This window comes from Idiotropiscis lumnitzeri, chromosome 11, assembly GCF_059441095.1.
Source record: "Idiotropiscis lumnitzeri isolate Australia: NSW breed Sydney's pygmy pipehorse chromosome 11, RoL_Ilum_1.0, whole genome shotgun sequence".
NCBI lineage: Eukaryota > Metazoa > Chordata > Actinopteri > Syngnathiformes > Syngnathidae > Idiotropiscis > Idiotropiscis lumnitzeri.
In genome coordinates this window covers 18,604,346-18,631,155 of record NC_142401.1, presented here as the reverse complement: position 1 = coordinate 18,631,155, position 26,810 = coordinate 18,604,346, and the positions used below count along the sequence as shown (strand labels likewise).

Sequence of the window (26,810 nt, the reverse complement as noted above, 5' to 3'; positions counted from 1 at the left end):
CTGCATCACGATGGAAGTAAGATTTTTTTCCCCTACCAATTTCTGTCATGATCCATCTAAGTTGTTTTTTTTGGGGGGGGGTTATTATTTAGTCATGTTTTTTCATTGTATTTGGTGTGTTTCCACCTGAGCTTGTCTCCTCAAGCCCCAGTGTTAACCAATAAGGTACTTCAAACCCTTTGTGTCTTGTCCAGGTGCTCCTCGTTGTCCCGTTAATTTGTTTGTATTTAGTTCCCTGTTTACTTTCAGTTGGTCTTGGTACATTGTCCCTGTCAGATGTCCCTCAAACTTCCACAAAGACCTTGACAACTTGTAGAATTAATAACGGTTGTGTAGGGTATGTATGATCTCATCTACATGGTAAAATGCCGTTGCCAATGTAGCCAGGGTTAAGAGTTATTAGATTTAATTTCTTTATGTATTATATGTTAGAACTAGCATGCTAACGTGAGCATGCTAGCATCTCAAACCACAAACTTGTGGTTTGGAATGAGAAACCTGATGGATATCAATGTAAATTATCTAATTGCTAATGCTAGCCTATTGTTAGCATCTTGCTGGCTTAAGTTCGCATTTAATTGTGATGGGGTTGTTTTGGTTCATGCAGAACAGGTGCGCTGCTGTGGGAATTCAACACCAAAGATGGCAAGCGATGAATGACGGTGCTAATCTTCTCTGGACATATGCGCCTTTAAATCAAAAGATATCTGTGCATGTGGAACCCTTTGACCATGAGCTCTCGAGTTGGAAGAATCCCCATTTTGTTTGCTGTATTTTGGGGTTATTGTTGACTGTGAACCGGAAATACTGCAGTTTCTGAATACCTTGATTTTTATTGTCTGTGTTTTCCACTTTTAAAATATTTTCATTTGAAAATCTAAATACCTCGCTTTGTCCTTGTTGTGCAATGCTAAGCAAGGAGGAACATTAGTCTACTGACAGTCTCTGCACTTTCATTGCCAAACCTTACCCTTTTGATGCATCCCGCTCACGTTGCATCTTAGTTGTTGTGATATTACATTGATATGGTGTAAAATACTTGCAACACTAGTGTATTGTAGAGAGGATGCAGACCTTTGTTGCAGTAAGTTCAATGTTTGTTTCTACGTTTGTCATTGTCATCATGTAATGGTCTGAACTCTTAAACATTCAATGTAGGCCAATATCTGAAATCAAAATTGTAGTCTTCAACTTTGAACATGTTTCTTTAAATGTTCCACTGTCGAAGACATTCCAACCCCAACCATTTGCTGCATAAACTCATAGAAGTGAATGTGGACTGCTGCTTTTAAAGTTGCATTTATAACTACTAGTGAAGTTGGCATTCTCTTGTCACATTTGCCATAGTCAATGCAGTGTGAATTCACAAGTGTTAAATATACATGTATATATTTGTAGACAGAGCTTTATTTTCACCAGCCACATATGCTGTAGTCTTTCTCTTATACTTAACCCCTTTGAGGGTTTGCCACAGTGAATCACCCTATTACATCTCTCCTGATTCCTTTTGCAGTCTATAATGCTACAGTACATGTCCAGCAGTGACTGTTGTGAAGTTTGTCAGGTGATGTAGAACATCCCCATCTAGAGGCTGAATGACTGCCCTGAAAGAACTCCATTAAAAAAGCATTTGGATCTGCAATGTTGAGATTTATTTAAACCTCTCACCCTATTGCAATTTGCAGTTAGTCATTTTTTTTGGAGTCACTGGTAGTGTACTGGTACACTCACCTGACTTGTGTGCGGGCCACGTGATGTCTGTGTGTGGCTCCTGTGACTGGCTGGCGACCAGTTCAAAGTGTAGTTCGCCTTTCGCCCGAAGTCAGCTGTGATAAGGTTCAGTGCCACCCTAAGTGGCGTTGATGAAGTTTGTTTTGAGAGTGGAATGGGAATTTTCTGTCACTAAAGAGACCCAAAATGAGCAGCTGGCCAAAGAGTTATTAATAAGTGAGGAAAAACACAATCTATAGAAATCAACAAAATGTCATGAATTTAAAATGTTACTCTTTAAATTTTGACAGCCATAAGAGTCTTTTTCTGTTAGTTTGCCACAAAGTTTGTGTTTCCTATAGTCAGAGAGTGCATATGGCCACGTAGAATCAGGGTGAAAGATGGTTTCTAACAGTCCACTTGCTATATCCATGACCTCCCTGTAGCCCATGTCAAGGACAAAAAGCGTGCATTTAAGGGAATGAGATGAGCATCTTCAAGTGACAGCCAAACAAGTCGGCATTGTTTCTGCTCCAAACGGCACGGAGCACACTTTTTAAAATGCGCCTTGCACCGAATAGGCTTGTGGCTTACCCCAAAAACTTAGTCGAGCCTTCCCCTGATCAGATTTATCCCGCTCCTCATGCCAGACTTGCACCGGGCATGAAAATGGAGCGCTAAGGCTGTTTTAAGTTTGACCCATGTTGGGTAAAAGGTACTAATGATGGCCGGGAATCTTGAAACTTAGCATGCCCTAAATCCGCCCATGGCTCCAGACTCACATGTGACTCTTTCATCCTTCTGCTGTGGCTCTCTGTGACTTTGGAAAATAACGAGTACAGTACTTTTTAAACTAGACTAATTTGTTGGTTGTCTAAATGCAATTGTATATATATGAAGATTAAGGAGCTAAAACGTTTTAAAATGTTTTTGTTGCTAAAAATATTTATCACAAGCACAGATGTGTAACACCTGATGCCAAGATTTACCCACAAATCCAAGAAAGGTTCCTGATGAATACAGAATGATTAATGCATTACCCAGTATATTAATAACAAACATCGCTCACGCAGTCTCTCAAAAACATAGCTTGCAATTATGTGTTAAAATGAAGGTGACCATTTACAGCCGTGATGTGTCGCTAGTGAGTGAGGTTTAGGAGCAAAAATCACATTAAGCAGGTAAAAAAATGGCTGCCGCTGGATAATCTAAATTTGTGTCTAATTTCATAAATAAGTGGATTACTTAGACGTTTTAATATACATGTGTATATATATCCATCCATCCATCCATTTTCAATACCGCTTCTCCTCACTAGGGTCACAGGGGGTGCTGGAGCCTATTCCAGCTACCTTCGGGCAGTAGGCGCGGGACACCCTGAACTGGTTGCCAGCCAATTGCAGGGCACACAGAGACGAACAGCCATCCGCATTCACACTCATACCTAGGGGAAATTTAGAATCTTCAATCGGCCTGCTATATCTATCTATCTATCTATCGATCTCACACATTGATGTAAATTGCTTTAGACAGGCTGAGATTGTTTGCTTTATCTCCTGTTTGGATTTGGAATTTGTCAACTTGAGAATATCTTTAATTGTACTGGATAACTCCATCAGAAACTGTCCAGTGAGCCCTGAGAACCATGTGTGATCCTATTTGCCCCATGCTCATGTTTGTTTTTTAAGGGTGATGGAGGAATCACAAAACAGAATATATATGCACATGTACCTTTGATATTAATTCTTACCGAACAGCAGTCAAGGAGGGTGATATTTCCAACTTGCAAAACAAGTACAACAGTACCTTGACTTATGATGCGGGCATCGCAATAGAAATTTGAGTTATGAATGTGAGATAGGTTGGCTGCAAACTTTACAACAGGCCGCCGTTCTTGAAACAAGAGGCCACGTTGTTTGCTTCAAGATTTTTACTGACACTCCCAGTTGATGTTTCCATTCATCCATCCTCTAAGCAGCATCTCCTCATGAGCCCTGTGGAGCCTATTGCAGATGTCTTCAGGGTACACTCGGAACTGGTTGCCAGCCAATCACAGGGCACACAACCATCTGTACTCACACTCACACCTCAAGACAATATAGAGTGTTCAATCAACTTATCAAGCATTTCTTTGGAATGTGCGGATGAAACCAGAGTACCCAAAGAAACCCCACACAGGCACAGGGAGAACATGCAAACTCCATGCAGGAAGGCCGGAGCCAGAATCGAAACCTGCACCTCTGAACTGTAAGGCCATCGTGCCAACCAGTCATCCACCATGCTGCCCTCCATCCATCCATTCATCACGTGTATTTAACCAAATCACTTATGAAAGTCTGCTAGCTGGCACAAAATACTTAAAACCCAGTGTTCTTTCTAGTTAAACGTTTTAAGTTGCAAGAGGCCGGCCTGCAATGATCCACTGACCTTTATTGGTTTACATGCAGTAATGGCCTCCTACGAGGAGTGGCGCTGTTGTAAAAAACGTACATCCCTTTTGCGCCACTACAAGCAAACGGAAGCCCGCCATTGACCACAACGCGTGTAAATCGTGATCTGCTGTCTCACAAGGAGCAAGTCCCCCCCAAAAAACTTCGTTCAGCGACTGTTGGGAACGCTTCGGAAGGATGGCGTACCGAGGGCAAGGACAGAAGATTCAGAAGGTCATGGTTCAGCCCATTGTATCCTTTCGCCCTCTCATTATAGAATGAACGACTCGAAATTTCCCCATTTAGCTTTAGCAGTTATGCTAACGCCCTAATGGGAGGTAGCTGATGTTAGCCATTCTATTTTGATGAATAATAAAACTTGGTGGATGGCTTTAGAATTTGTATTGTTGTTCATTGTTATTCTGCTCTTGCGGTGCTTCGGCTCGTTGTGCAAAGATATAAACCAGCGTAACGCACAATCATTTAAAACAATGATCAAAATACAATTTTAAATACGCGGAATTGTACTTGCCATGCATTTATTTCTGCGTTTATTATTGTTTGCAGTTATTTTTGCAATGCTGGCAAAGTACATCTTGCCAAATTTCCGATTTGAGATAGTTAAGATTGTATACTCTCAATTCCTCTATTTGTATCAATCCAAATTTAATAACAGCGATGTGCAACTTAACACCCAGCGCGTGTTAACTGGGACTTTACTGAGGAGTACATAGATTGTAGATGAAACCAAATAAATGTTCTGTGTGTCACTGTAACTTTAAATAATTTCTTTGACCGCATCAATCAGAACCTAATCTTCAGATATCTCCAAAATGTAAGTATTTATCATTTTCTTTCTCCTCTGTTGGATATTTTATGTGGGATTAAAATGTGAATTTGTTTCATTCCTTCACAGCGCTCAAGGATCCAGGTGTGGTTGTATGAGCAGGTCAACATCAGAATAGAGGGCTGTATCATTGTAAGTCCCCCTCCAAATTTCCATATACAACTGTAGAAATTACTTCATTGTTGCTGATAGCTGGAAGAGAAATTAATCTAAAATAATAATGATTCAGAGAAGGTTTAAATAATATATTTAGAAATGATCACAATTGTAGCCATATGATTTGTACTTAACGAGTTTTTTTAATGGAATGGAGCATTTTATACAATATGGTCTTGCGATGCAGACTTTAAAATTTGTGAATTGTATTAATACAGTTCAATAAGCGATATAATGTTAGCTGAACAAGAAAAGTGGAAGCCACTCAATGAATAAGCGACTGGCCTTTGCCATATCATGCCATCCACTATAATAACTGTTTAAAAGTGTAATTTTGCAGTATTGCCAGTAAAATGAAAGACAAGTAGATTCATGAATGTACATGGAATACAGCAGGTGCATAACAACTGGTCAGGCCACAACATGTTTGAGAGTAGGAACAAAGCATGTCAGCCTCCACTAATTATTGTTTTGTAATTTATGCCGGGAAAGGGTCTCTGTGCCCCTGGACATGGTCCCAGCCTCAGTTACTTGATATCAATAGATATATGTTTCGATTCGATCGACCATCATCAGAGATCCAGTCATCAAGCTGGATTTCACATGCATCTTTCCAGTTCTGGCCTCGTCACATTTAAAAGCTTTTATTTATTTATTTTTTCTTTGCAGGATTCAATGGTGGAAATTTATTAAGTGGGAAAAAAATGAGTGTGCATCCAAATGACCTCAAATGTCTTATTTTTTTATTTGTATGAAAACATCCCAGGATGATACCTTTTTATATGGCCATAAATGTAGTGCTGCCGTGTTTCAAACAAAATTGTTTTTTTTTTTGCCATGTCAGTAGTGAACCATAAAATAAGGGCTCAAACAAATTATTAATATCCTGTCTTATCTTTTAACATCCTGTCTTAAATAAACAAATGAAATCTAAAAGGGAAATGCTAGAAATTCCATTTGGTGCAGCACCAAAATAATGATCTTAAATGGGCAATGAATTATTTTCCGACAATGCAACACTGTAGAAGTAAAACTAGAGCTAAGCGGTAGCTCTATATTTCGTCACAAATAAAAACAAAATAAAATCCTTTGTCAGGGTTGTGTGGAATATAGACCAAATAGTATGTCAGTTCCATGCAAAACCATATTCTGTTGTCGCTTTCCAAGTTGAAGTAATTGCAAACTGCTGATGCAGACATGATCCCTGTCCTCAGACATCAGCTTCACGATTACACTATTCACCAGTTATGTTTTTCACTTTTTTGGGGGACTGTTTTGCAATTAATACTCTGTTCCATGTTTAGGGTTTTGATGAATACATGAACTTGGTTCTTGAGGATTCCGAGGAAGTCCACATGAAAACAAGAAACAGGAAGCCGCTGGGTAAGAGGTTATTTCATTCTTCATTCAAGTTTTTTTTTCTCCTCCCTCCGTTTTCGCTTTTCTCAGTTATTGATTCTTTTAATGCACTGAGTTTTAAAATATAGAGCATAAATTATATTTGTCGCTGTCCGGCAGAAAACCTCTCCCCAAATATGGTCATATTCATTTTTTTCGGAACTCAATATTAATTGTCCAACCCCATTTTGACTTATTTTTTTGTGATATTTACCAATTTAAAGCGCTGAAAATAGCTTGACAACTAATACATTGAACCCAACTCATGTCTAAGAAGTAGGGTTGTTACAATACATCTATTTAATCGATGTCAGCTCTGCGATTGAGTTACATCGACCGCGCTGGACTAGTTTACATTGATGCTGGCCACGCATCCTTTTTACTAGTTATTGATCAATATAATTTTAGACTAAAAATTACTAATAACCCTTCCATTTTTTTCTTCCATTTTCTTCTTTTCTTCTATTTTTAATCAACTATTATTTGTTTTTCACCCGCATGCGTTATCTCCGGTCGGCACCAATGATTTGCAGCAAGCACATGGCGGCAAGACAGAGTCAATTTTTAAGCATTCGCTTGTGTGGAAGCACTTAAGATTGAGCAAGAAAAGAGATCGTCTTGACAAAATAGTTGCCAGGTATAGCATTTGCAAATGCCGTGTGAAATGTAACGGGATCACAAAAGTTTGTCGACGCATCTCAATTGACATTACAAACAGAGACAAACCTAAATAAACCGACGGCAGTCATGCAAGGTAGTGCGACAGACCTAAAACGTGTTGCTGTTTTATTTATTCAAAAACTCCATCAATCTCCTCCTGCTCAAAGATTTACCGTATTTTTACAGCCAAAAGACGCGCTGTATCAAAGGGCGCAGTACCAGTTGAGGGTGCTATTCCTGTATTTTGTACTTTCCTGTATTCTGTACTTTTAGCTTTTAACAACGTGCTGAAGTTGTCCTCATCCAAAAATGCACTAAGTCCTTCTCTTCTGTATCCAAGATAAACAGCTGGACACGTTCTCCACCAAACACGCGTCATTATCAGTCTGTCTCGCCATCTCGCTGCCACGCAGCCCCTCAGATGGGATGCCGACACAATGCCGGTGTGAGCAAGTCACTAATCAACAAACGATGTGCGGTCACGGTGTTACATCAAAACTAAAACTATCACCCCAAATCAACTGAATCGCATAAGAGTGTAGGCCCAGCAAAATTCCTCCTCCCAGCCTACCATACAATATCTTAGTTAACATGCATGCACACTAAAACAGAAGATAGCATGTTTTTAAAAAGGCAACTGGAGCAAAACTGAGTTTGGTTGTATTTTATTGAACAATTTAACAATGTGCTCACATTATTATTGATCAGTCATCATCCACAAAACCATCAAAATCGTCTTCTGTATCAGAAATAAAAAGCTGGGCAAGTTCTCCCACAAACACGCCAGGTTCCCTCTCGTCATTGTCAGATTCTGTGACGCTGCTGCGCAACTCCTCGGATATGATGCCGGCTTTCTCCAAACAAAGCTAGCAGACACGTTTGCCCATATAGGGGCACTGGGGCCTGCTTTGCACTGGGGGCGTGCCTTTGTGTTGTCATTCACGCCCATCGTTCCCCTCTCACGTCCGCCTGCTGTCGTTAGCCACGCCCGCCCGCCTTCTCTCTATATAAGCAGTGTGCAGGCAGATAATGTTAACAGTCAGCCCAGCGGTGCACTCGTTCCACATAATAAGCGCTGCGCATCAAAAGGCGACCTGGCTTTTTTGGACGAGATTTGGGACTTTAAAGTGCGCCTTATGGCTGCGAAAATACGGTACTTATTGCACATGCCCGATTTGTTCTCAAAGTGATGCAAGGTGGAGGTTGACCATTTTTCGGGATGGGAGTTATCTTTACTTTTGCTCGCGGGATTAGGTTGGTACAGGATAAAATGTTTGCAGGTGCGGACGGGAGTGGAATTTTTTTGAAGGAGGAAAAAGAAATTTGGACAGATGCGCAGCCATTTTTGATGTCGCAGACTTCCAAAAGCGGGTGGGAGTTGTTTTCATCCGGAGCAGGATGAGACAGGAATTATTATTATTTTTTTTAAATGATGGCCGGGGTCTGGGGTGGATGGGATTTTTTTGCTGTGGGAGTAGGATGGGATGGGATTGGAAATCCACTCCCATGTCTAATGCTGCAGTCACACTGCAAGGTGTGATGCTCAATTCCGATTTTATTTATTTTTTTTAAGCCAGTCCTTTTAAGATACTTGTTCACTTAACAAAAACAAATGTGATATCGAATGCAACTCACCCGTGATGTGACACACATGCACACAAAGCATGACCTTGAGTGAAGAGCAGAAAAAACATGACTGTGTTGACGAAAATAAATATAGTTTCTGCGTCTAGGTGTTCATTTTTTCAACTCACATTGCCAGTCGCAAGGCAGGAGGGAGTACAAATATTTTGTGGATATGATGTTACTTTCTCCGATCCCCTCATTTAATAGAAACGACCACTAAAAATGACGTCACGTTATTGCCCTGTGTAATAAATGAACAATTTGTGGCTGAATTAATACTATCGCCACTGTATGCACCGTTTCAAGTCAAATGTTCAGACAACAATTGTTATTCAAAACAACTTTGCTGGTTCAAAGATGATGTCAGTAGTCGCCCTCTCATTCTGATAAAGCAAGTTAGTGTAGAAAAGAGAATTTGCTTGATCTGTTGCACTTTGTTTTTGCTAGAATATTGAGATAACTATCTTGTGATAAAGGTTTTCATTCATCCATCCATTGGAGAAAAACATGTTTTATTTGGAGTTACCTTTTAATTAGTGTATGTTTATTTAAAGAAAATCATTGTTACTGTATCAAAATATTGTATCGGAGTCGCCTTTATCATTATCAAATTATATCATATATATATAAAAAAAAAACATCTTGCTTTGTGTCAAATTGTTAGGCCTTATTTCGATACAGATCACATTGTTACACTTACTGAGAAGTGTTGCAAAAACGCCGTCTTGTTCAGGGGTGGGTGACTCTGGTCCCCGAGGTCCTCTCCCGGCATGTTTAATGTTTCCTTCCTCCAACACACCTGATTTAAATGATAAAATCTCATCAGTCTGAAGCTGATCCTGACCCAACTCCAAATGGCTGAAGATTCAGTATCAGGCTGGACTCTGACAGTTGTGCATACTGTATGTGGAGCCTCAAATCCAGAGTCACATTCTTATGGCTGAACGTGTGGGATTAATTAGACTATTGTTAATTTTTTTGTAATGGTCCATTCCAATCTGGTTTGAATAGCAGTGCACAGTGTTGCGTAGACTCTATATTAATATTGTAATCTACTGATTACGTTTTGTAAATAATTCACACAACTGTGGCCACTTGTACAATATGTTACCTCAATTCTTGAGAAAAAAATATTAGGAAGCAGCTTTCACTTGGTGTGTCTTCAAGTGTGTCCACTTGAGAGTTGACTTTTTACTCACATAATTTTACTTTTCTCATCCACATCCATATTTGTTCTCTCTTCCAGGAAGGATCATGTTAAAAGGAGATAACATTACCTTGCTGCAGAGCGTGTCCAAGTAACATCAGCAAATCCCAACCATTCATGACCAATGATAAATGTGTGTTTCCTTTGTTTAGACCTTCATTGTGAAATGTTGTTGAAAGTTGTCAATTTTTACAATTGAAAATAAAGTTTTTCTTTGTCATAATTATCTTTGGATTTTTTTAATGGGCTCTCCCACGTTTGCATGAGAATTTGGGTCATTGTGTTGCATTGCCATCTAGTGGAAGACTATTGCGATGCATGCAATATGTAGGTCAACCCTCTGGCTGTCAGATTACAGGAGCCGATACATTCGGTATAAAGTGAGTTTTATGAATTGCTTTGCGATGTTTCTCTGGGGCTTATTAAATTGATTTTTTTCAAGATATAAGGTGTGGTGTGTGTAGTTTTCAAGTTGCTGTTTGGGTTACCTTGGGGATTTTTTATTAAACGTTGGTGTTCTGGCAGTTTAATGATTGAAATTTTCTGACCGTTTTTTTTTAAAATATCAATAGAAACCATATTTTTTTCTTATCAAAAGAAACCATAGAATGTCCAACGCGATAGACCAATAATGTAATACGGTTTTCTTTCGCAGCAGTGTGATGTAGTGCAGTGTGTGTGTGCGTGTATGTCCCTGTTCGGTTGCCTGGGAAGCCCCTAGCACGGAGTGGAGCTGCCAACGCCCGACGTAGACACAAGTGGGAGATACGGTAAGGAAAATGCCACAAATTGAGGAATGTTTAATTCATAGTTTCGATAACGTAGCTAACGTCGGTGGAATAGTTGAGGTTTACGTGATATCACTAAATTGTGTGTTATGTCCGTTGCATCGCTTCGAGATTAGCCCGGTGGCTTTGCTAGCAAGCTAATTAGTATGTCCAGTTGCTAGCCAAATTAGACGATTTAAGACATCCGTTGATCAATTAAACACTTATAACATACAGATAACCACTGTATATGGTTTTCAGATGTACTTTAACCTAAAATACAGTGGCAATTGAATGCATTCTGTCAATAGGGCATTTTTTTCATATATACTTGACTGGAAACCGGCCATCTGGTCTGCGGCCACTGAACCCGCTTATCAACCAGGGTTAGAACGTCGTAACTGTCAAACATTCGGGAGGTTTCTGAGGGAACATCGCAGAAACAAAACATTTGAAAGGATAGCAAACAGCCTGATGTTTCATCGAGTGTATGTCAGCCGACAGGAAAGTGGGGCGGGTGTGGGGGCAGATTGAGGCCAGCAATAAGCGAAATATACAAACTGCTTGTGTAGCTAAGCTAACGCTAGCCGTTTGTGCAATCTTCTCTATGATCTACTGGTCGTTAACCGTTTTTTTCTTAGTATTTTACAAACAAGGACGTGCATACCGTACAGTACGCCACTGGTTCTGTTATTTTTATTTACGGTGAAGAATCATTTTACAGGTTATAGAAACGTGGTATTAAGTGCCCATTACAGTATAATGATGTCGAAATCGCTGATTTCAATTGAAGGATGCCTATTTGTTGAAGCCCTTTTAATTGCAACGTGAAGATAAGAACGCTGTTAGTTATTTGAAGTACATTTTCATTCCGCGATCGTAGTTTTTTGTAGTCTAGTAATCTAGTCTGGGAAGAGAAACTGGTTTTTAGGCCTAAAACAGATGCCGCGATGTTGAAAGAAGGATGAAGCATCAACTCGCACATTAAACTTTGGTTAGTGGTAATTAATTTGATTGTTAAAACTCATACAGTAGTACTCAATGTAGTCACAGACGCTCATGATATTTCATTTAAATCCCTATTTACTCCGTGTACTGACAGTTTTATTTGTTGTCTTATGTTTTTTTCTGCACATTTATGTGTATTGAACATGGTTGTTTAATTTAGTGGGTACAAATTCGGTCGTATGGCCTTCTTTCAGGGTGTTTTATGGCCAATAAATGCTTGGATTAACACATGGACATTGTTGATTGTAGTTATGTGGGGCTTTGTGGTTCAGCGGAAGAGTGGTCATCCCCCAAACTCGAGTTTTTGGGTTCAATCCCTGGCAATTGTGACCATGAAATGCGCTATATAAACAAAATTGTATTATATCGTATGTCAACGTGTCGACATACAACAAGATACGGAACCCCCAGTTGCTCCTGATTGTATATCATCTGTCAGTAGATGAGGTAGTAGCGTGAAGCGCTTTGAGGACCATATTCAAGTGACAGCCCATATGACATACATGATGATGCACCTCCACAAATGTGACATGGCATAGCAAAATGTGACAAAGTGACCCATATTTAACAAATTAGGTTTTGCCATAAACAAAATCAGATTGATGAAGATGACATCTCAGTTTTTTAAGGATATCACAAACATTGGCCTATGCAGCTTGTTGTACCCCGGGTGTGGTGGCCATAGGGAAGTTTGGAAAAATATGAATTTTCCCGAACGGCCGGTATTTTTATGGGCCTGTCCTGGCCATCATGGCTTCTTTGTTTTACCTGCACTGAGCGACGAAGCTCAATGCTAATGTGAACGCTCGTATAGTTAACCACGTTCTGTCACTTCAGCAATCTTCACAATTTTGGCTTGTTATAAATTGAATTGCCAGAATAAGGAGCAGCCCAGCTCACACATTAATGCTGGCCCTCAAAAGCAATGCTTGTGCATTGGAATCACTTATTTTTCTGTCATTCACGAACATGGAAGGCGTCAACACTTTGCCCGTACGAGATTTTATGTCGCTGTAGGCATAGGTTTGTCCCATCCACCTAATTTGGACATCGACAGTTCTCAGAATGCATTGTGTTGCAGAATATTCAATTATAACGTTCAACCTTGTCATATGTGTTTGTTACCAGTAGTTGAATGTGCCATATTTAACACATTCATGTTTGATTTATGTAGCAGTGTTTTCCCCCTCCCCTCTGAGTGTAGCCAAGGCGAGAGGTTTAGGAAATGGCGCTATGACGAAAAACACTTGCTATGAAAAATACTTCTTGCCATTTGGCGAACCCAATTTTAAGGCCTCTACACACCAATCCGATGTCGCGTCGGCACGTCGGACCGGAAAATGACAGAAGCACACCAAAAAAACGACGCCGGAGGTACCTACTTCAGGCCTTCTGCACATGCGTGAGAAGTAGTACCCTACCCTGCCGTCTGCAGAGATAGTCAATGCGTAAGCCTTTCAACGGTGATTGGCGGTCTTTTGTGAATAAGAGTGATTACCTCGCCTTTGTGCTCTTCTGTCCAGCCCGCCATCATATCCATAGGGGAGATGTGAAAATGACCACATATGATTTAGTTCTTGAGAAATAGCTTAAATTGTCACAATTCTTCCGCTTTTGTCACTTGCCATTTTTGTCTCGTGCACCGATTCGCTAGCTAGCAGCCAATCACAGTGCTCATTTAATCTGACTAACCCGATTCTACATATTGAGTCGTCCAAACTCGCCCGAGACACCCCAACAACAACTCCGACTGAACAACATTGCACACTACCCCAAACAGGCGGCGTGTACTGGATTTCTGACGGCTGACGTCGGATTGGTGTGTAGCTAGAGGCCTTTGTACAAAATATGACATTGGGTATGATGTTTGCTTTTTCTCTATGGATTGCGGTCTCGTCAGGGTTTGTCATGGTTTGTTCGAGGTTGCAAACGTTTGGCAAACATTCTCCAGATGTTGACATGTACTTGTTGCAAGTGAATTTTGACCATGTTACCTCACTTCTGTGAGCCATCAAAGAGGTTGGTGGCCCCTGAGTTGACTGCAAGGCTCCCAAGATAGTTCCAAAGGCCGAGTAGTTGTGGCCCCTGAGTTGGCTGCAATTCTCCAAAGATAGTTCCGAAGGCCGAGTAGTTGTGACTGGGATGGAGCAGGAGCCATCGTACAATACCAAGCTCACTCATCAAAAGCGAAAATTATTGGGTTACATGTCAAGATGGAAATGTTTATATAATGCTATGAATCATATTGTAATATAATTTCCCAACACAGCATGGGAAGGAGCCAGTAATGGAGTAGGCTTGCATCTGTTTGTTTATTCGATGAATATCTTAATTATATTGCAAGTGAAAATCAAGATTTGAGAGGTAAAAGGTGTGAAATAACTTTCAAAAAGTTATATAAATTTAAAATCAATTAACTTCTCCTTTATCACTAGTAGAATCGTTGGGGTGGAGCTAATACAGTCTTAACTAATTCTGCCCTCGGGCCAGTTTAGTTCCCGTCCCTAATATTGGTGTCTGGTCTGTCATGCACTGGATGCACACTGCTGCCTCCAATCTGTTCCTATTACAGTTCCTAAGTAAATTCATCTTTCTTTTTCCTCTTCTAGGTATTGAATGATTTGGGAAGAATGCAGACCATCAAGTGTGTCGTAGTTGGGGACGGTGCTGTGGGTAAAACCTGCCTGCTCATCTCATACACCACAAACAAATTTCCCTCTGAATATGTACCTACAGTAAGTATTTGGAAAATGATTCAATATGAAAAGCCCATGATTGTATTTACACCCAAATCAACTGAATGACCACTGTTCCAAAAATATTTCCGTATATTTCTATCCCGGCAGTCTCCTGATGATGTGCAATATATTTTTCGGGGATTTGCTTCAAAATGTTGTCAATTACAAGCTCTACTCTTGATACATTGAAATGGAAAGCTCATCCGTGTGGAAATTGATATTGTTCTAATTAGAATTTTTTGGCTAAAAATTGCTCAAAAGTGCAAAAGGTTCAGACTTGCTCAGTCTTTCACTGAAGGACTCCCGTTTCACTGAGGAATGCCGGCAACTTGAACCACGTGTCTTGTGCATGTTTGTTCGTGGGGTGAATAAATACCAGGGCTGCTTCGATCAACTGCATTGTCAATATAATGGAGGAGTTACATTCCCAAAAATACCCGCAGTAAGGTAAATCCACGAGGTATAGGTTGAGTTTTACATTTTTTAAAATTTTTCAGTTTCCTTTTTTCATTTGTTTTCTTATTTTTTTTTATTTTAATTTACTGATTGTTTTTTATTATACTTTGTTTTTTGTTTGCGTTTTTTATTTGTTTTGTTTGTTTATTTTAGTTTAAAGTTATTATGGATTATATTTGAGAATGGAATCTCCATTAGCAAGTCAGATTGCAGAACACAATGTGTGTTCATATGCTGTTTAAAAAAAAATTGCGGAGAGCGTGAGAAACACCGCTAACGGCGCTCACAGGAATTGATGATGGAGGACGAGGAGAGGGACGCTGACAGGGTCGGTTGAGACGGGAGCTTGTTTAAAATGATATGATGATAGAGGAAAAGGTTGCCGTTTAACAGACCGGTGAAATTTACTGCAGATTCTAAAATAGCGGTGATGGACTGTAATTTAGCGATGACTGAATTCTAGTTAAAATAACTAACAGATTGGTTGACTGACGGTTACAGTTTGATTTGGCTTGAAGTAATTATTGATTGCCGACAACAGACGGTTCGCCTGGCCACTGGTGAATGACTGATGACAGACTAGCATTCTCGGGCCAGTTTGGATTAAGTGCCAAGAACTTGCAGTGAATAAATTAAAGCTGGAAAAAAATCACTTGTAACTATAAAAAAAAAAGACAATATAATATAAATAGAAAGTATTGTCGTCTTTTTGATGGCATTGTTTGTATTTTTGGCCTAATGGCAAATGTTCCTGACAAATATCCAGGTTATGCCTGAGAAGTTAATGTTGGCATACTTGTGGCTGTGAAAGCGTGCACATCGCTCGGAAAGAACCGGAGAGCTCACACTTGAATGTGCTGATGATTCAACAAAATTTTCCACATTTTGCGTTTTCTGTTTCAGACAAGAATTTTAATGTTGGGGAAACTCTAATTATAATGCATGAATATGTATAATTTAGGATGTGGGAAATAAATTGTTGACATCTGTCATGTTTGTTTTCCAGGTGTTTGATAATTATGCCGTAACTGTTATGATTGGAGGCGAGCCCTACACACTGGGCTTATTTGATACTGCGGGTACGTATGTTATCCTTATTTTTTTTTTGGAACTGCGCATTTGTCGGTTGTTCCATCCAGTATAAATGTTGTTTTTGCTTGTTCCAGGTCAGGAAGACTATGACAGGTTACGACCTCTGAGCTATCCCCAGACAGATGTCTTCCTTGTGTGTTTCTCCGTCGTGTCTCCCTCATCATTTGAAAACGTAAAAGAAAAGGTACGTTTTTATTTTATTTTATTTTTTTTTACGTGGGGTGGGTATTTATTTGTTTATTTCAAGAAATTACGCTTGTTAAATGTTGTTGTACACATTACATAGAACCGTGAAAAGGTAAATGGTGATTTTGTTGAATGGGGGAAAAAAACAATTGAAAGCTACCTATCATTTGGCCCTAAACCTAATAAAAAAAAGGGAGAATACCAGACCTCAACTGAGCAACCAAAGCGCTTTTATTTCTTGAGAACCAACAAAATGCTTTGAAACCAGGTTTCTTCAAGTTTAGTGGCGGTCAACCCCCAAATTCTCTTAACAATATGTTCTATGCGCATCCACTTGTTTAAGTACGGTGCTCTGATTAATATTGCAGTCAAGTATGAATTAAGCCGCAAAATTTACCCATTAATATCCATCTGACGCAGCAGCTAATTTGCCACTTGTGTTGATTGAAAATTGTTCATGACTCAGGTAACGACCAATCACAGCTCCGCTTGCAAATGTCACATGACCAAACTCAGAAAACAGGTGTAATCAGAATCCCGTGATTAGACTAGTCGAAGTTCATTGAACATTTGGGTTTGACTTCCCGTTTGAGAAGACGAATTAATATTACAATACAGATTATTCTTGTAAATATATTGCATATCAACTTGTTCAAATTGCCACAGTGGTTATTATTTATTTATTTTTGTGTAAATTAGGTTAAAACAATCAGGTCATCAACCATCTTGCTGGTTAGAGTGGTAACCATAGGAAGCCTGCTCACCTTTTTTCTGAGTTTGTTTATGTGCTCCTACTGATAATGCAGATTCATGTGCTGTCAAGTGATAGAGATATGTAAAAAAAATATTTATTTGCAAAATTATCTGTAATTTATCGCAATTAATGCCATTTCTCAACTACAATTTTCTACATAGCTTGGATCGATTTTACTTGAATAAAATCCTGAGTTTGTGTGAAATAAAAACAATACAAAGTACATTTTGTGTCAAAGACTGTTGTAATAGATTTCTTTGATGCTTGAATATTATTCTACGAAATACAACTGTTGAACCATACGCCAAAGTCATGTATTTGAATTTGGCTTTGCAAGTGCGCGGCTTATTTTTGATTTCTCCAATGAGCCGTCAAGCAACTATTTAAAGTAAAACTAAGTAAATGTAGATTTTCGTCGGTCATTGTGCCAGTGACTGCCCTCCGAGTTTGGCTGCAAAGTGAGCAGAGGTCAACTGCTCCAGGAAATAATTAAAACTGCTTTAAATGAGTAATTTTTTTTAACGCTTCATAAAATTTAAATTAATCTCTAAATGTAATATTTTGACAGCCCTTCCGTCATAATCGTACGCTGCTGAGCTTACTGAGCACGTTCTTCTCACAGCTCGCTGCTCTGTATTTATTGTTCATTTTGCATATTACATTTGTTGTTTAATTTAGAAGGCTGGAAACCATGTCGGAGGGTTCGTAACTGGGAAATAGAGACATTTATGACCCAAAAATAAACATTAAAATAAAAAAAGTCAACCTCTACTTCGCATAAATTGACTTCATTTTCAATTGTCGTATATTTATTTATTGTGGGGTGCTGCTTGGAAAGTATCAATGCGTTTGGCTGCGTGTGTGTATGCGTGTGTGTGTGCGTGCGTGTGCATGTGTGGGTGTGCGCGTTTTCATGTGAAATGAAATGGCATTTCTGCTTTGCTGCTATGCGTGTTACGTTGCCACAGTATTTGTAGCTGTAATTTATATTGTGCAGCAAAAGTAGCCACTCATGAAAACGCAAAGAAGAACCCAGCGTACTGCATGACAGTTCAGTCGCAGTCTGCCATGCCGCTTGGTGTGTGGCAGGTTTAATGCGGTTGATATATTAAATTATATTCCTTCAGCTAGTGAGAGGAAGTGCAAGAAGGACCAGCATATTTAAGAATCGATTATTCCAAAGCAGTAACCAAGTCGTAGTAATTTACATGTGGTACATATAAAAATTCAGTTTCATTTCCAGAAATAGAACATTCAAATGTGAAGTCTTATTGCACTGTATTATCAGCTGGACAATTGTCTTTGTGTATCCAGTGGGTTCCAGAGATCACACACCATTGTCCAAAGACCCCCTTCCTGCTCGTTGGCACTCAGATTGACTTACGAGATGATCCCTCAACTATAGAGAAGCTGGCAAAGAACAAGCAAAAACCTATTACTCCAGAGACAGCAGAGAAGCTTGCCAGAGACCTCAAGGCTGTGAAATATGTGGAGTGCTCAGCCCTCACCCAGGTATCATATACATTACACATACACTTTGAAAATGCATAATACATGGTTTTAATTGCGAGAGCTAAGAAAATGGAGGAAAAAAAGTGCATGTCGAAATTCCAGCCCAGCATTTGCACACATAGCTTGAAAAGCTTCGTCTTGCATTTTGTCGTTCTCCCCACTATTTTTTAATCGTGTTTATTTTCTCGTGTGTGTATGTGTTATGAAAAAAAAAAAGTCAATGGACATTACTTCAGGTTTTGCTGAATTTTATTGAAGTAAGAATATTAGTAAATGTTAATTGTTCTCATCCCCACGTATAGCTATCAGAATTAAGGGTGCTCATTTACTTATTTTAACATCATAAAGCGTACGATTCGGGTTTGAAGGACAGTGGCTTGGTTCAAAGATGTGTGTGTGAAAAATGCACTCATCACTCTGTACAAGCAGACTTGTTTAGAAGCAGAATTTTACATGGTATCAATTTATTGCTTACTTACTGTAGTATTTATGAGTGGAGGGAGTAGAGTTGGTGTTAGAATCTGAGTTACTAATCCGTTATATGCGCCACCTACTTCCGCACCCTGCAAAACGTGCAAAGGCACTTCCTCCTCCCTCAGTGAATAGCAAAGGGGACTGTAAACATTGACAATGTCATTTTCTAAACACAAGATGTTACCACAGTGCAATCAAAGATGACAATAGCGGACGTTGAGGCTTTGTTCCTTTTTACATATATCCTATCCTAGCTACTTTGGGTTAAAAAAAAAACAAACTCTTGAATCAGAAAATTGGGTTGAATTTAAAAGATGTGAATGCAGTGAATTTGGGACGGAATTGCACTTCAGAATATATTGAGATACATGGCAAATGGTTTTATTGGAATGATGTATCATTGAAGGAAATGCCACATTTATAGTAGGGAAAAGTTCATTCGTGTGCATGTAAAATGACCGCAAGAAACTCGTTTCATCATACCCTCACGAAGTGACTAACACGCCTCGATGCAAAAAGATGTCTATGGAAAGCCCTTTCTCCAGTTGGTGCAACAAATTGACGGAGCCACGTGTTAGCCTTTACTCAAAGAAACCGCTGTATGGTAGAAGGTAGGGCTGCCACAATTAGTTGAATGGGCACAACAATGACTTTTTTTTCTAGAAACCATGGGCCCATGGTCAACATTCCAACAAAAGCATAACAAGGATTTGGGATGTACATTTTTCTCTTCCTTTGTGATGACATGGACTAAAATGTGTCTTTAGTTGGCATGATGTGTATGAGCAGACCTCCGTTACTTTGCGGCAGATTTTAATTTTTTTTTTGTGGGATGGTTGTCAAAATAATTGGTGCTAGGTTACAATCTCATCTAATAAGAATTTTCCTAATCTGAAGTTTTAGGAGCTAATCTATTTGGTGATTTAGTTTAAGAAGGTAGGTTGGTTAGTGATATTGTGATCGAGAACAACCTCATGAGAACAATAGTGAGGATTAGAGCTGCATTTTGGCCCCTACCTCACACTTAAGCTCTTTCCTTCCCTCCCTCCCACCTTCCTCCCTCCCTTCCTACCTCGCTCCTTGCAAAGTCGCTGATGCAATTTCCTTTTTCCTGTAGAGTTAGTCTTCACTTTTGAGTTTTTAATCATAGTCGAGTTTAACTTGCACGTTTTCTTTGTTTGTGCATGTATTTAAGTCAGACCTTGCACATATCCCCCTCCAATTCCTTCTTTTAGAAATGGTCTACTCTGACATGTTCATGTCCTCTCCTTTCGCAGCTTTCTATGCTAACTGAGATATTGTTGTCTTCCCTTCTTGTCACTGTAGCGAGGGCTGAAGAATGTATTTGATGAAGCTATCCTAGCTGCCCTAGAACCTCCTGAGATGCAGAGACAGAGAAAATGCTGCATATTTTAAGCAATGTGCTACTATACAATTTATGTTCACTGCTAATTGTCGACTCTTCTTCAAAAACATACATACCCTGGTTTCAAAATCTAATTGCAAATTTTTATTTACTACCCAGTTTTACAGCCTGCCTTTACAATGCTTCACTGCTAATTCATCTTTCATTCTTTGTGTCTTTCAATGGTTTATGTTCTCGTACTTGAACTTTTGTCTGACGCTTGTATTCGGTTGGTATGTTCACTGTAGCTATGGGACGAGTAAAACCTTGTTAGCACTGTTGGCCCCCTTTCGTTGGCCTATTGAGCTATATCCAAGCAAGAATTAGGCAGCTGAGTTAACTATGACTGCCGCATTGTTAATAAACTTGGTCCATAGTCAATATTAAAGCAAAAGCATAGCAGGAATTTGGAATATGGGTGCATATGTTCTTGTCGTAGTTGACAAAATGACATTGTGGACTAAACTTGGCACTACTTTGTACTTAATTTGAACTCTTGAAAAGATACAAGAAGGCATTAAAAATGCAATCAGAAACTGCCCTGCTATCTTGACCACAACTAATAAATTATGTAAATTATGTGTTTATATATTGGTCCGGTCTAGTATGATCAGTTAAAATCAAATCTTTAGTTTTTGTTGGGCATATGCTTTTGGACTCATCTAGTGCAACTTCTGTACAGTGTGCTGATAGGTTGGCACTTAAGGACATGAATGTCAGGGAAATATTTGGCCAAAAAGTTCACCTGTAACAACTATACTTTTTCTGGGGCAGACTGATTGTGTTCTCATACAATGTATGCCCAAAATGAATTTGGGCTTCAACCCAACAACATTGTTTCAATTGTGAACTGTATTTTCAAGTCAGGGTCTTTTCACTTGGTTTAAAAACCTACCAAATAGAATAAAAATTCTGGCGGTGACCCACATTTCTCCCTCTGCTTCTGGTGACACTGCAGTGGTTAGGGTTGTTATTGAGCAACCTCAGAACCACCAAAGCAGAGGCATGGGACACGAAAAACTGAACAGGAAGTTGTCACAATCTATCATCATCGGTAGCGCTGTTTCGCAACATCAACAAATGGAGAAGTCAGAATTCTGCAGCAGTTCCAATGTAGGCATGCAAGTTTTTCAGAAATATCATCAGTCAGATACACGTTTGTTTGACAAAGTGTTTCCGACACATCTGTCGCAAGAGTGTTATTCCCAAACAGGACGTTGATATGACGGGAGAGAGACATTTCCGGTCTTTATTTCACTGTTTGCAAAATAATGCCAAGAATTATAGGTGTCAGAATTAATCAATTCCTTGATTATTAAATTTATCAACAACGATTGTTATAACGGATTCATTATTTTGAGCCATTGTTTAACTTAAAATTGTCCAAATCTTCTGCCTCACATCAGTAATTGTCAGATTTCTGCAGTTGTTCATTAATACAGATTGACTACCTTATGTGTTTAATCAAAGTAAGACATTTTGCATACATCTAGTTTTATTTTGGAAAACAATAATCAAACCAGTGACTGAATCAGATGATCATGAATTCCTTTCGTGTGATATTGCTTAATTTTTGTTGTTGTTGTTTTAATCATTAAATTACACCAAATAAAAATTGGTTAATATACAGTGAATGGGCAATTGATGGTTTTGTAATACATTTAAATGCAAAATAAAATTGTATCTTTTTGATCAATGTCACAATAGATAAAATGATTGATTCTGAAAATATTGACAGCCCTAGTATGAATCACAACTATCGTTCACCAGCATGCATAACAAAAAGCGCAATAGCAGAAAACATACAATGACACTATTTTACTTAGAGGCGTCAATGTTAATCAATTAAATGATAATCAAAGTGATTGACAACTATTTTGATTCATCGTTTAGAGGCACTATTTAACTTAAAATGGTCAAAATCATCTGATTTCAGCCCATCAACTGCTCATTTTCTCTCATTTCTGTAGTCCATCATGACAGCAGACTATCTTTTTTGTTTGGTCAAAATAAGACCTTTGTCAACATCTGCTTTTATGTTGGAAAAAATGAGCAACATTTTGCCATTTTTCTGACATGTTGTTGACCAAACCAACAACTAAATTGTAATAGATTTATGGAAAACATTTTTTGTCAAGTTTAATATATTACAAAATCATCATTATTTTCAGTCACAGTATGATTAACTTGTAATTGGCATGTAGTTAACCTGAAGTAGCCTCAGAAATTTACAGTGTATCAATCTTTGCATTAAACTGTACCCAAGAAGTAGTCATTTTAAAAATGTTGGTGAATACAACATTCCTCCTTCACTTATATTGCTTAATTGTTGTTTATTTGTGTTTGTTTCATTATTAAACAATACCAAATAAACAGCAATTATCGGTGATTAAACTTTTTTTCCCGATTATTTATTTCATCATTAAAATAATGGACCAGAAATAGAAGATAATCACAGTCCTAATTATACCTATGACCAAGTTTAATTTACGTATGATTTCACATTACTATTTTTTCACATCAAAAACTGTGATATTATGGTATTCTGGAAACTCTGAAAAATCTTCCTAAACGCCGACCGTATTGATAGAAATCCCTGTATGACTTGCATTTTATATATATATATATATATATATATATATATATATATATTGTACAATAATTGTTATCCCCCAGAAAAAAAGGATAATGCAAAGAAATCAATGGCGGTCCAAAGCAATGATCATATATCCCAGATGAATGTATGTAAACTTGTGAACAGAACCATATGGAACTATTCTGCAAACCTTTGCTTGCTGTTGTGACGTAAAGACGATATTATAACAGTTGTGTGGAAGAAAGAAAAAAAAAAGCTTATAATAAAGCACAAGTGAGGTACTCTTTCTCTGCTCCCGTCATTTTTCTGGTGTTTGTTCGAACATTTTAAATGAAATCTGCGGATGGTGCATCTTATGGTTTTTGGTGCAAATGCCTAAATTTGAACTTGAACTATTGCATTGTGATGGGTTCAATTCTAAACATGGACGACATTTGAACTCTAGTAACATGCACCATGGCCAAAGGTTTATGATGACGTCTCTTGGTACATAAGTTATGGTTGAAATAGAAGATGCTGTTTTTCCTCCACTTTCTTGTGTTCAATTTGATTTGCCCTCTCTGCTGTTGACCTGACACACTACTAAGTCAAATACACGAAAAGAAAAGCACTTATTATTACGATATTTATTATGTCATAACAACAAATCTTGGTTGATCCAACGTCATTGTGTGTTTGTTTCGTCACCTTTTGTCGTAATGTTTTGAACACGGCTTTTGTTCAATTTTCACTGAGCCATTTTGTTCTCTTCTGTTTGTAAAAATGCCAAGCTATTTCACCCCAATTAATTTACTTTTGTGTGTTCTCTGCATGTGCAATTCCCCCTCATTTAGCCTCTCTATTTGTTTTTGTTCACAGAAAGGCCTAAAGAATGTGTTTGATGAGGCGATATTGGCTGCACTGGAGCCCCCAGAGCCCAAGAAGAAGCGCAAATGTGTGCTGCTATGAAAAGCATGTCTTTTTCAAAGCAAACACATCTAACACATCCCCTTGCATACATACTGCCCCCCACACTCCCCTTCACGTACCCAAACCACATTTCCATTACTCTGCTAAAGGCTGATAGACAGCACTGACCTCCAAAGGCATGACTAGAACGATTACAGTCAACCAAGTTTAACTGTCTCCGCAATAAGAAGCTTCACCCCTAAGTCTCATTTGGGGAGTAGAAGATCAGCCTAACCAGCAGGTTATGCAGGCTTTGCACAGACTGCCACTGCCTCCGACGGGGATTCAGATACCAAGCTTATGTACATGTAGAATTAAAGTTGTTGAGCTTTTAAGTAGATTGCTCGAAATGCGATCGGTGTTGTGGCCAGATGTACTTTTCAAACGCCCAACCATGTCGTTGTCTTCAGCCATTGTGGAGGCCCGCCCCCCTGGCCATTCCTAGTTGTCTCGACATCAACCGGAGGAAAATAAATTCCATTTCCATTTCCTCCACAGTTTTTGTTTGCCAACATGCCCAAACACAGGATAGTTTGACAATATTTATTACTTGTTCCACACATTTAACCACTAAAGGAACTGTCGGTCTGAAAGGAAACTTTTAATATGAGACAATGCTCCGAAGTTGAATGCATTTGTTATCGTACATTAACTCGATTCATCTTGAGTTGCTCACGGTGAGGAGACGACCAGTTGAAATGTGAAATATTGCCGCATGAATCTGCCCTTAAAAGCAGGGGATCGAACAGTGTTACAAAAAATGTGCTCTTTGTGCATCATATGGGACCAAGGGAGAGTGCAACAAGATCTTCCGTCCCTGGGTAGAGTAAAGCAAATGTATTGGCACCAATCGAGACACGTCTGAACCAACACGAGGTTCACTACACTTCTTTACAGAAGGCACACCAACACCGTTGTAGCTGTGTGCTGAGTGGGATAGGCTCCAGCTCAGCCACGCTCCTAATGTGGACAAACCCTCCAGAAAATGGATGGCTAGATGTAACTGAACCTTTTGGTCTCTCAGGTGCAGCAGAGTAAACTGGCTCTGAGATGGCACACATTTATATTGAGCTCCAGTTTTTAACCCAAAATTTTCTTAAATCTTTTTTTTTTTTTTTTGGTTACTGGCACACAATTTGTCTCCATCTCGCTCTCCCTTCCTATTGCTTCATAATATAAACTTATACATGCCATGACATACCAAGAAAACCACTGCTTGGTTTTGCGTAATAGAACACCTTAAATGGCAGCGAGACTGTTTGGTTGATGAAGATTTGGTTGCTTCTTTTACTGGTGGCTTAGAGTTGGGTTAACATCCAGCCCACATCAGTATCATTATTATTATAACCTCTTGTTGTTTTGGTGAAAAACCAATTGCTTTTGTCAAAGGTCTTTGTTCTTTGTATAATGCATTCTTAAAAATATTAAACTTATACCTTAATTGCCTTCACCACTCTAACTGTCAGTTCTTGTTCATCATTGTTGCACCTCAATGAGTGAAGAAAACCTCTCCATTGTGGGGGTAACGAGCCACTAGGTGGCACTGTTAAGCCAAAAATCACCATTGAGTTGGCAAAAGACCAAAATGCAGTGGGTGAAGTAACAAAGTATACAAATACGTCATTGCTGTACAAAAGTAGATTTTGTTTAGGCTCTCCTAAGCTTGAGTACCAGTGGCGGCTCGACGATGGAGGTCACTCTAACGCTCAGGTGAGTCACGGGGAAAAGGACAAAAATTATTACATTAAAATAATATAACACAATTACAAAAAAATATATGCAAATAGTTTTTTGGAGCTTGGAAAAATAGAATACAGTTATTGATGCATTGATTCGTTTATCGCTGCCGTTTCAAATGGGGCGTTTTGGGGCCTACAAAACAGACGCCCAACACTCGTTAAAGGTGTGACATGCACGCGCAATACCCATTCTGGGCGCTAGAGCGCGCGGAATTCCACCGCCACCAGCCGTTCAAATGGAATTACCTTTTATAACTGACGACATTTTATGTTCGTTCCCAGTGCTCTCTCTCACTTAGGGTATTTATTCATTTATTTTAACTACGATGCATTTGTTACAGCGGTTTTGGTTTCACTGACCACTGCATTTGAACCCTTTTTGCCCTTTCTCAGCGACAGTCGATAGGTTTCTCTCAGGCTGAAGCCAGACGGCGTGCATTCTAAAATGCAATACAACTTAATTGCGCATTTCAGAACAGCTGCAGCTGTAACAGCTGAACGCGTCGTTGAGATGTTCAAATTAACCAAAATAACTTAACGTAACACAACGTGTTTTTACTAACTGCTAGATACCTGCTACTTTATGTTCATTGGTACTATTAAAAAAACATGCACTTATTTTGTCGATATGTTAATAAAACATATGAACTTATTTTGTCTACACACACACACACGTCGGTAAATTAGGCCTCTCCTCCAAACTTTGAGTTCACATGTTCTCCTAAAATGGGGGGGGGGCACATTATTTCACTGTTGAATCTTCTCTCAAAATTAGCTCTCAATCTTTCTATGGCTTTAAAACATTTGAATTTCTTGGAATGCGATCCACCACCTCATTGCTGTTTTATCTCGCAGTTATTTACTGTCCCCCTCTGTATTTTTAGATGGATCTTCTGAACCTGTTGCTGACTCAAGCAGATAATATATAAATTATGGGTGACTTTAATATTGATGTGAATTTCCTGTCTGAACCACTTACCGCAGTGTTTCAGACAATAATTGATAAAAGTGTTCCCTCGCCACTTCGCGCTTCACGTTTTGTGGCTTGAGTGGTTCTAGGGCTTTTCCCTTGTTGTCTAGCGTCACTCTCGTCCACATTAAT

At 39.0% G+C, this 26,810-nt stretch overlaps 2 protein-coding genes and 1 long non-coding RNA gene across 4 annotated transcripts; all 3 read left to right on the top strand.

The window, feature by feature from the left end:
• Positions 1-219: 219 nt before the first annotated feature.
• On the top strand, positions 220-882 carry LOC148327773 (uncharacterized). The gene is made up of 2 exons (XR_015845862.1): positions 220-337; positions 608-882. It is a non-coding gene; the product is annotated as an uncharacterized LOC148327773 (long non-coding RNA).
• A 3,319-nt stretch (positions 883-4,201) lies between these two features.
• On the top strand, positions 4,202-10,256 carry snrpe (small nuclear ribonucleoprotein polypeptide E). Its single transcript, XM_088309914.1, has 5 exons — positions 4,202-4,391; positions 4,948-4,974; positions 5,056-5,118; positions 6,447-6,525; positions 10,073-10,256. The coding sequence occupies exons 1-5, from the start codon at positions 4,338-4,340 to the stop codon at positions 10,126-10,128; spliced, it is 279 nt and encodes a 92-aa protein (XP_088166040.1). The 5' UTR covers positions 4,202-4,337; the 3' UTR covers positions 10,129-10,256.
• A 413-nt stretch (positions 10,257-10,669) lies between these two features.
• LOC148327771 (cell division control protein 42 homolog) lies at positions 10,670-25,419 on the top strand. Of its 2 annotated transcripts, none has more exons than XM_088309912.1 (6): positions 10,670-10,803; positions 14,418-14,543; positions 16,009-16,081; positions 16,169-16,278; positions 18,349-18,546; positions 23,880-25,419. In XM_088309912.1, the coding sequence occupies exons 2-6, from the start codon at positions 14,439-14,441 to the stop codon at positions 23,967-23,969; spliced, it is 576 nt and encodes a 191-aa protein (XP_088166038.1). In that variant the 5' UTR covers positions 10,670-10,803; positions 14,418-14,438; the 3' UTR covers positions 23,970-25,419. The 2 variants fall into 2 exon arrangements, with proteins under 2 accessions (XP_088166038.1, XP_088166039.1); XM_088309913.1 differs by lacking the exon at positions 23,880-25,419 and adding an exon at positions 20,347-22,059.
• Positions 25,420-26,810: the final 1,391 nt, after the last annotated feature.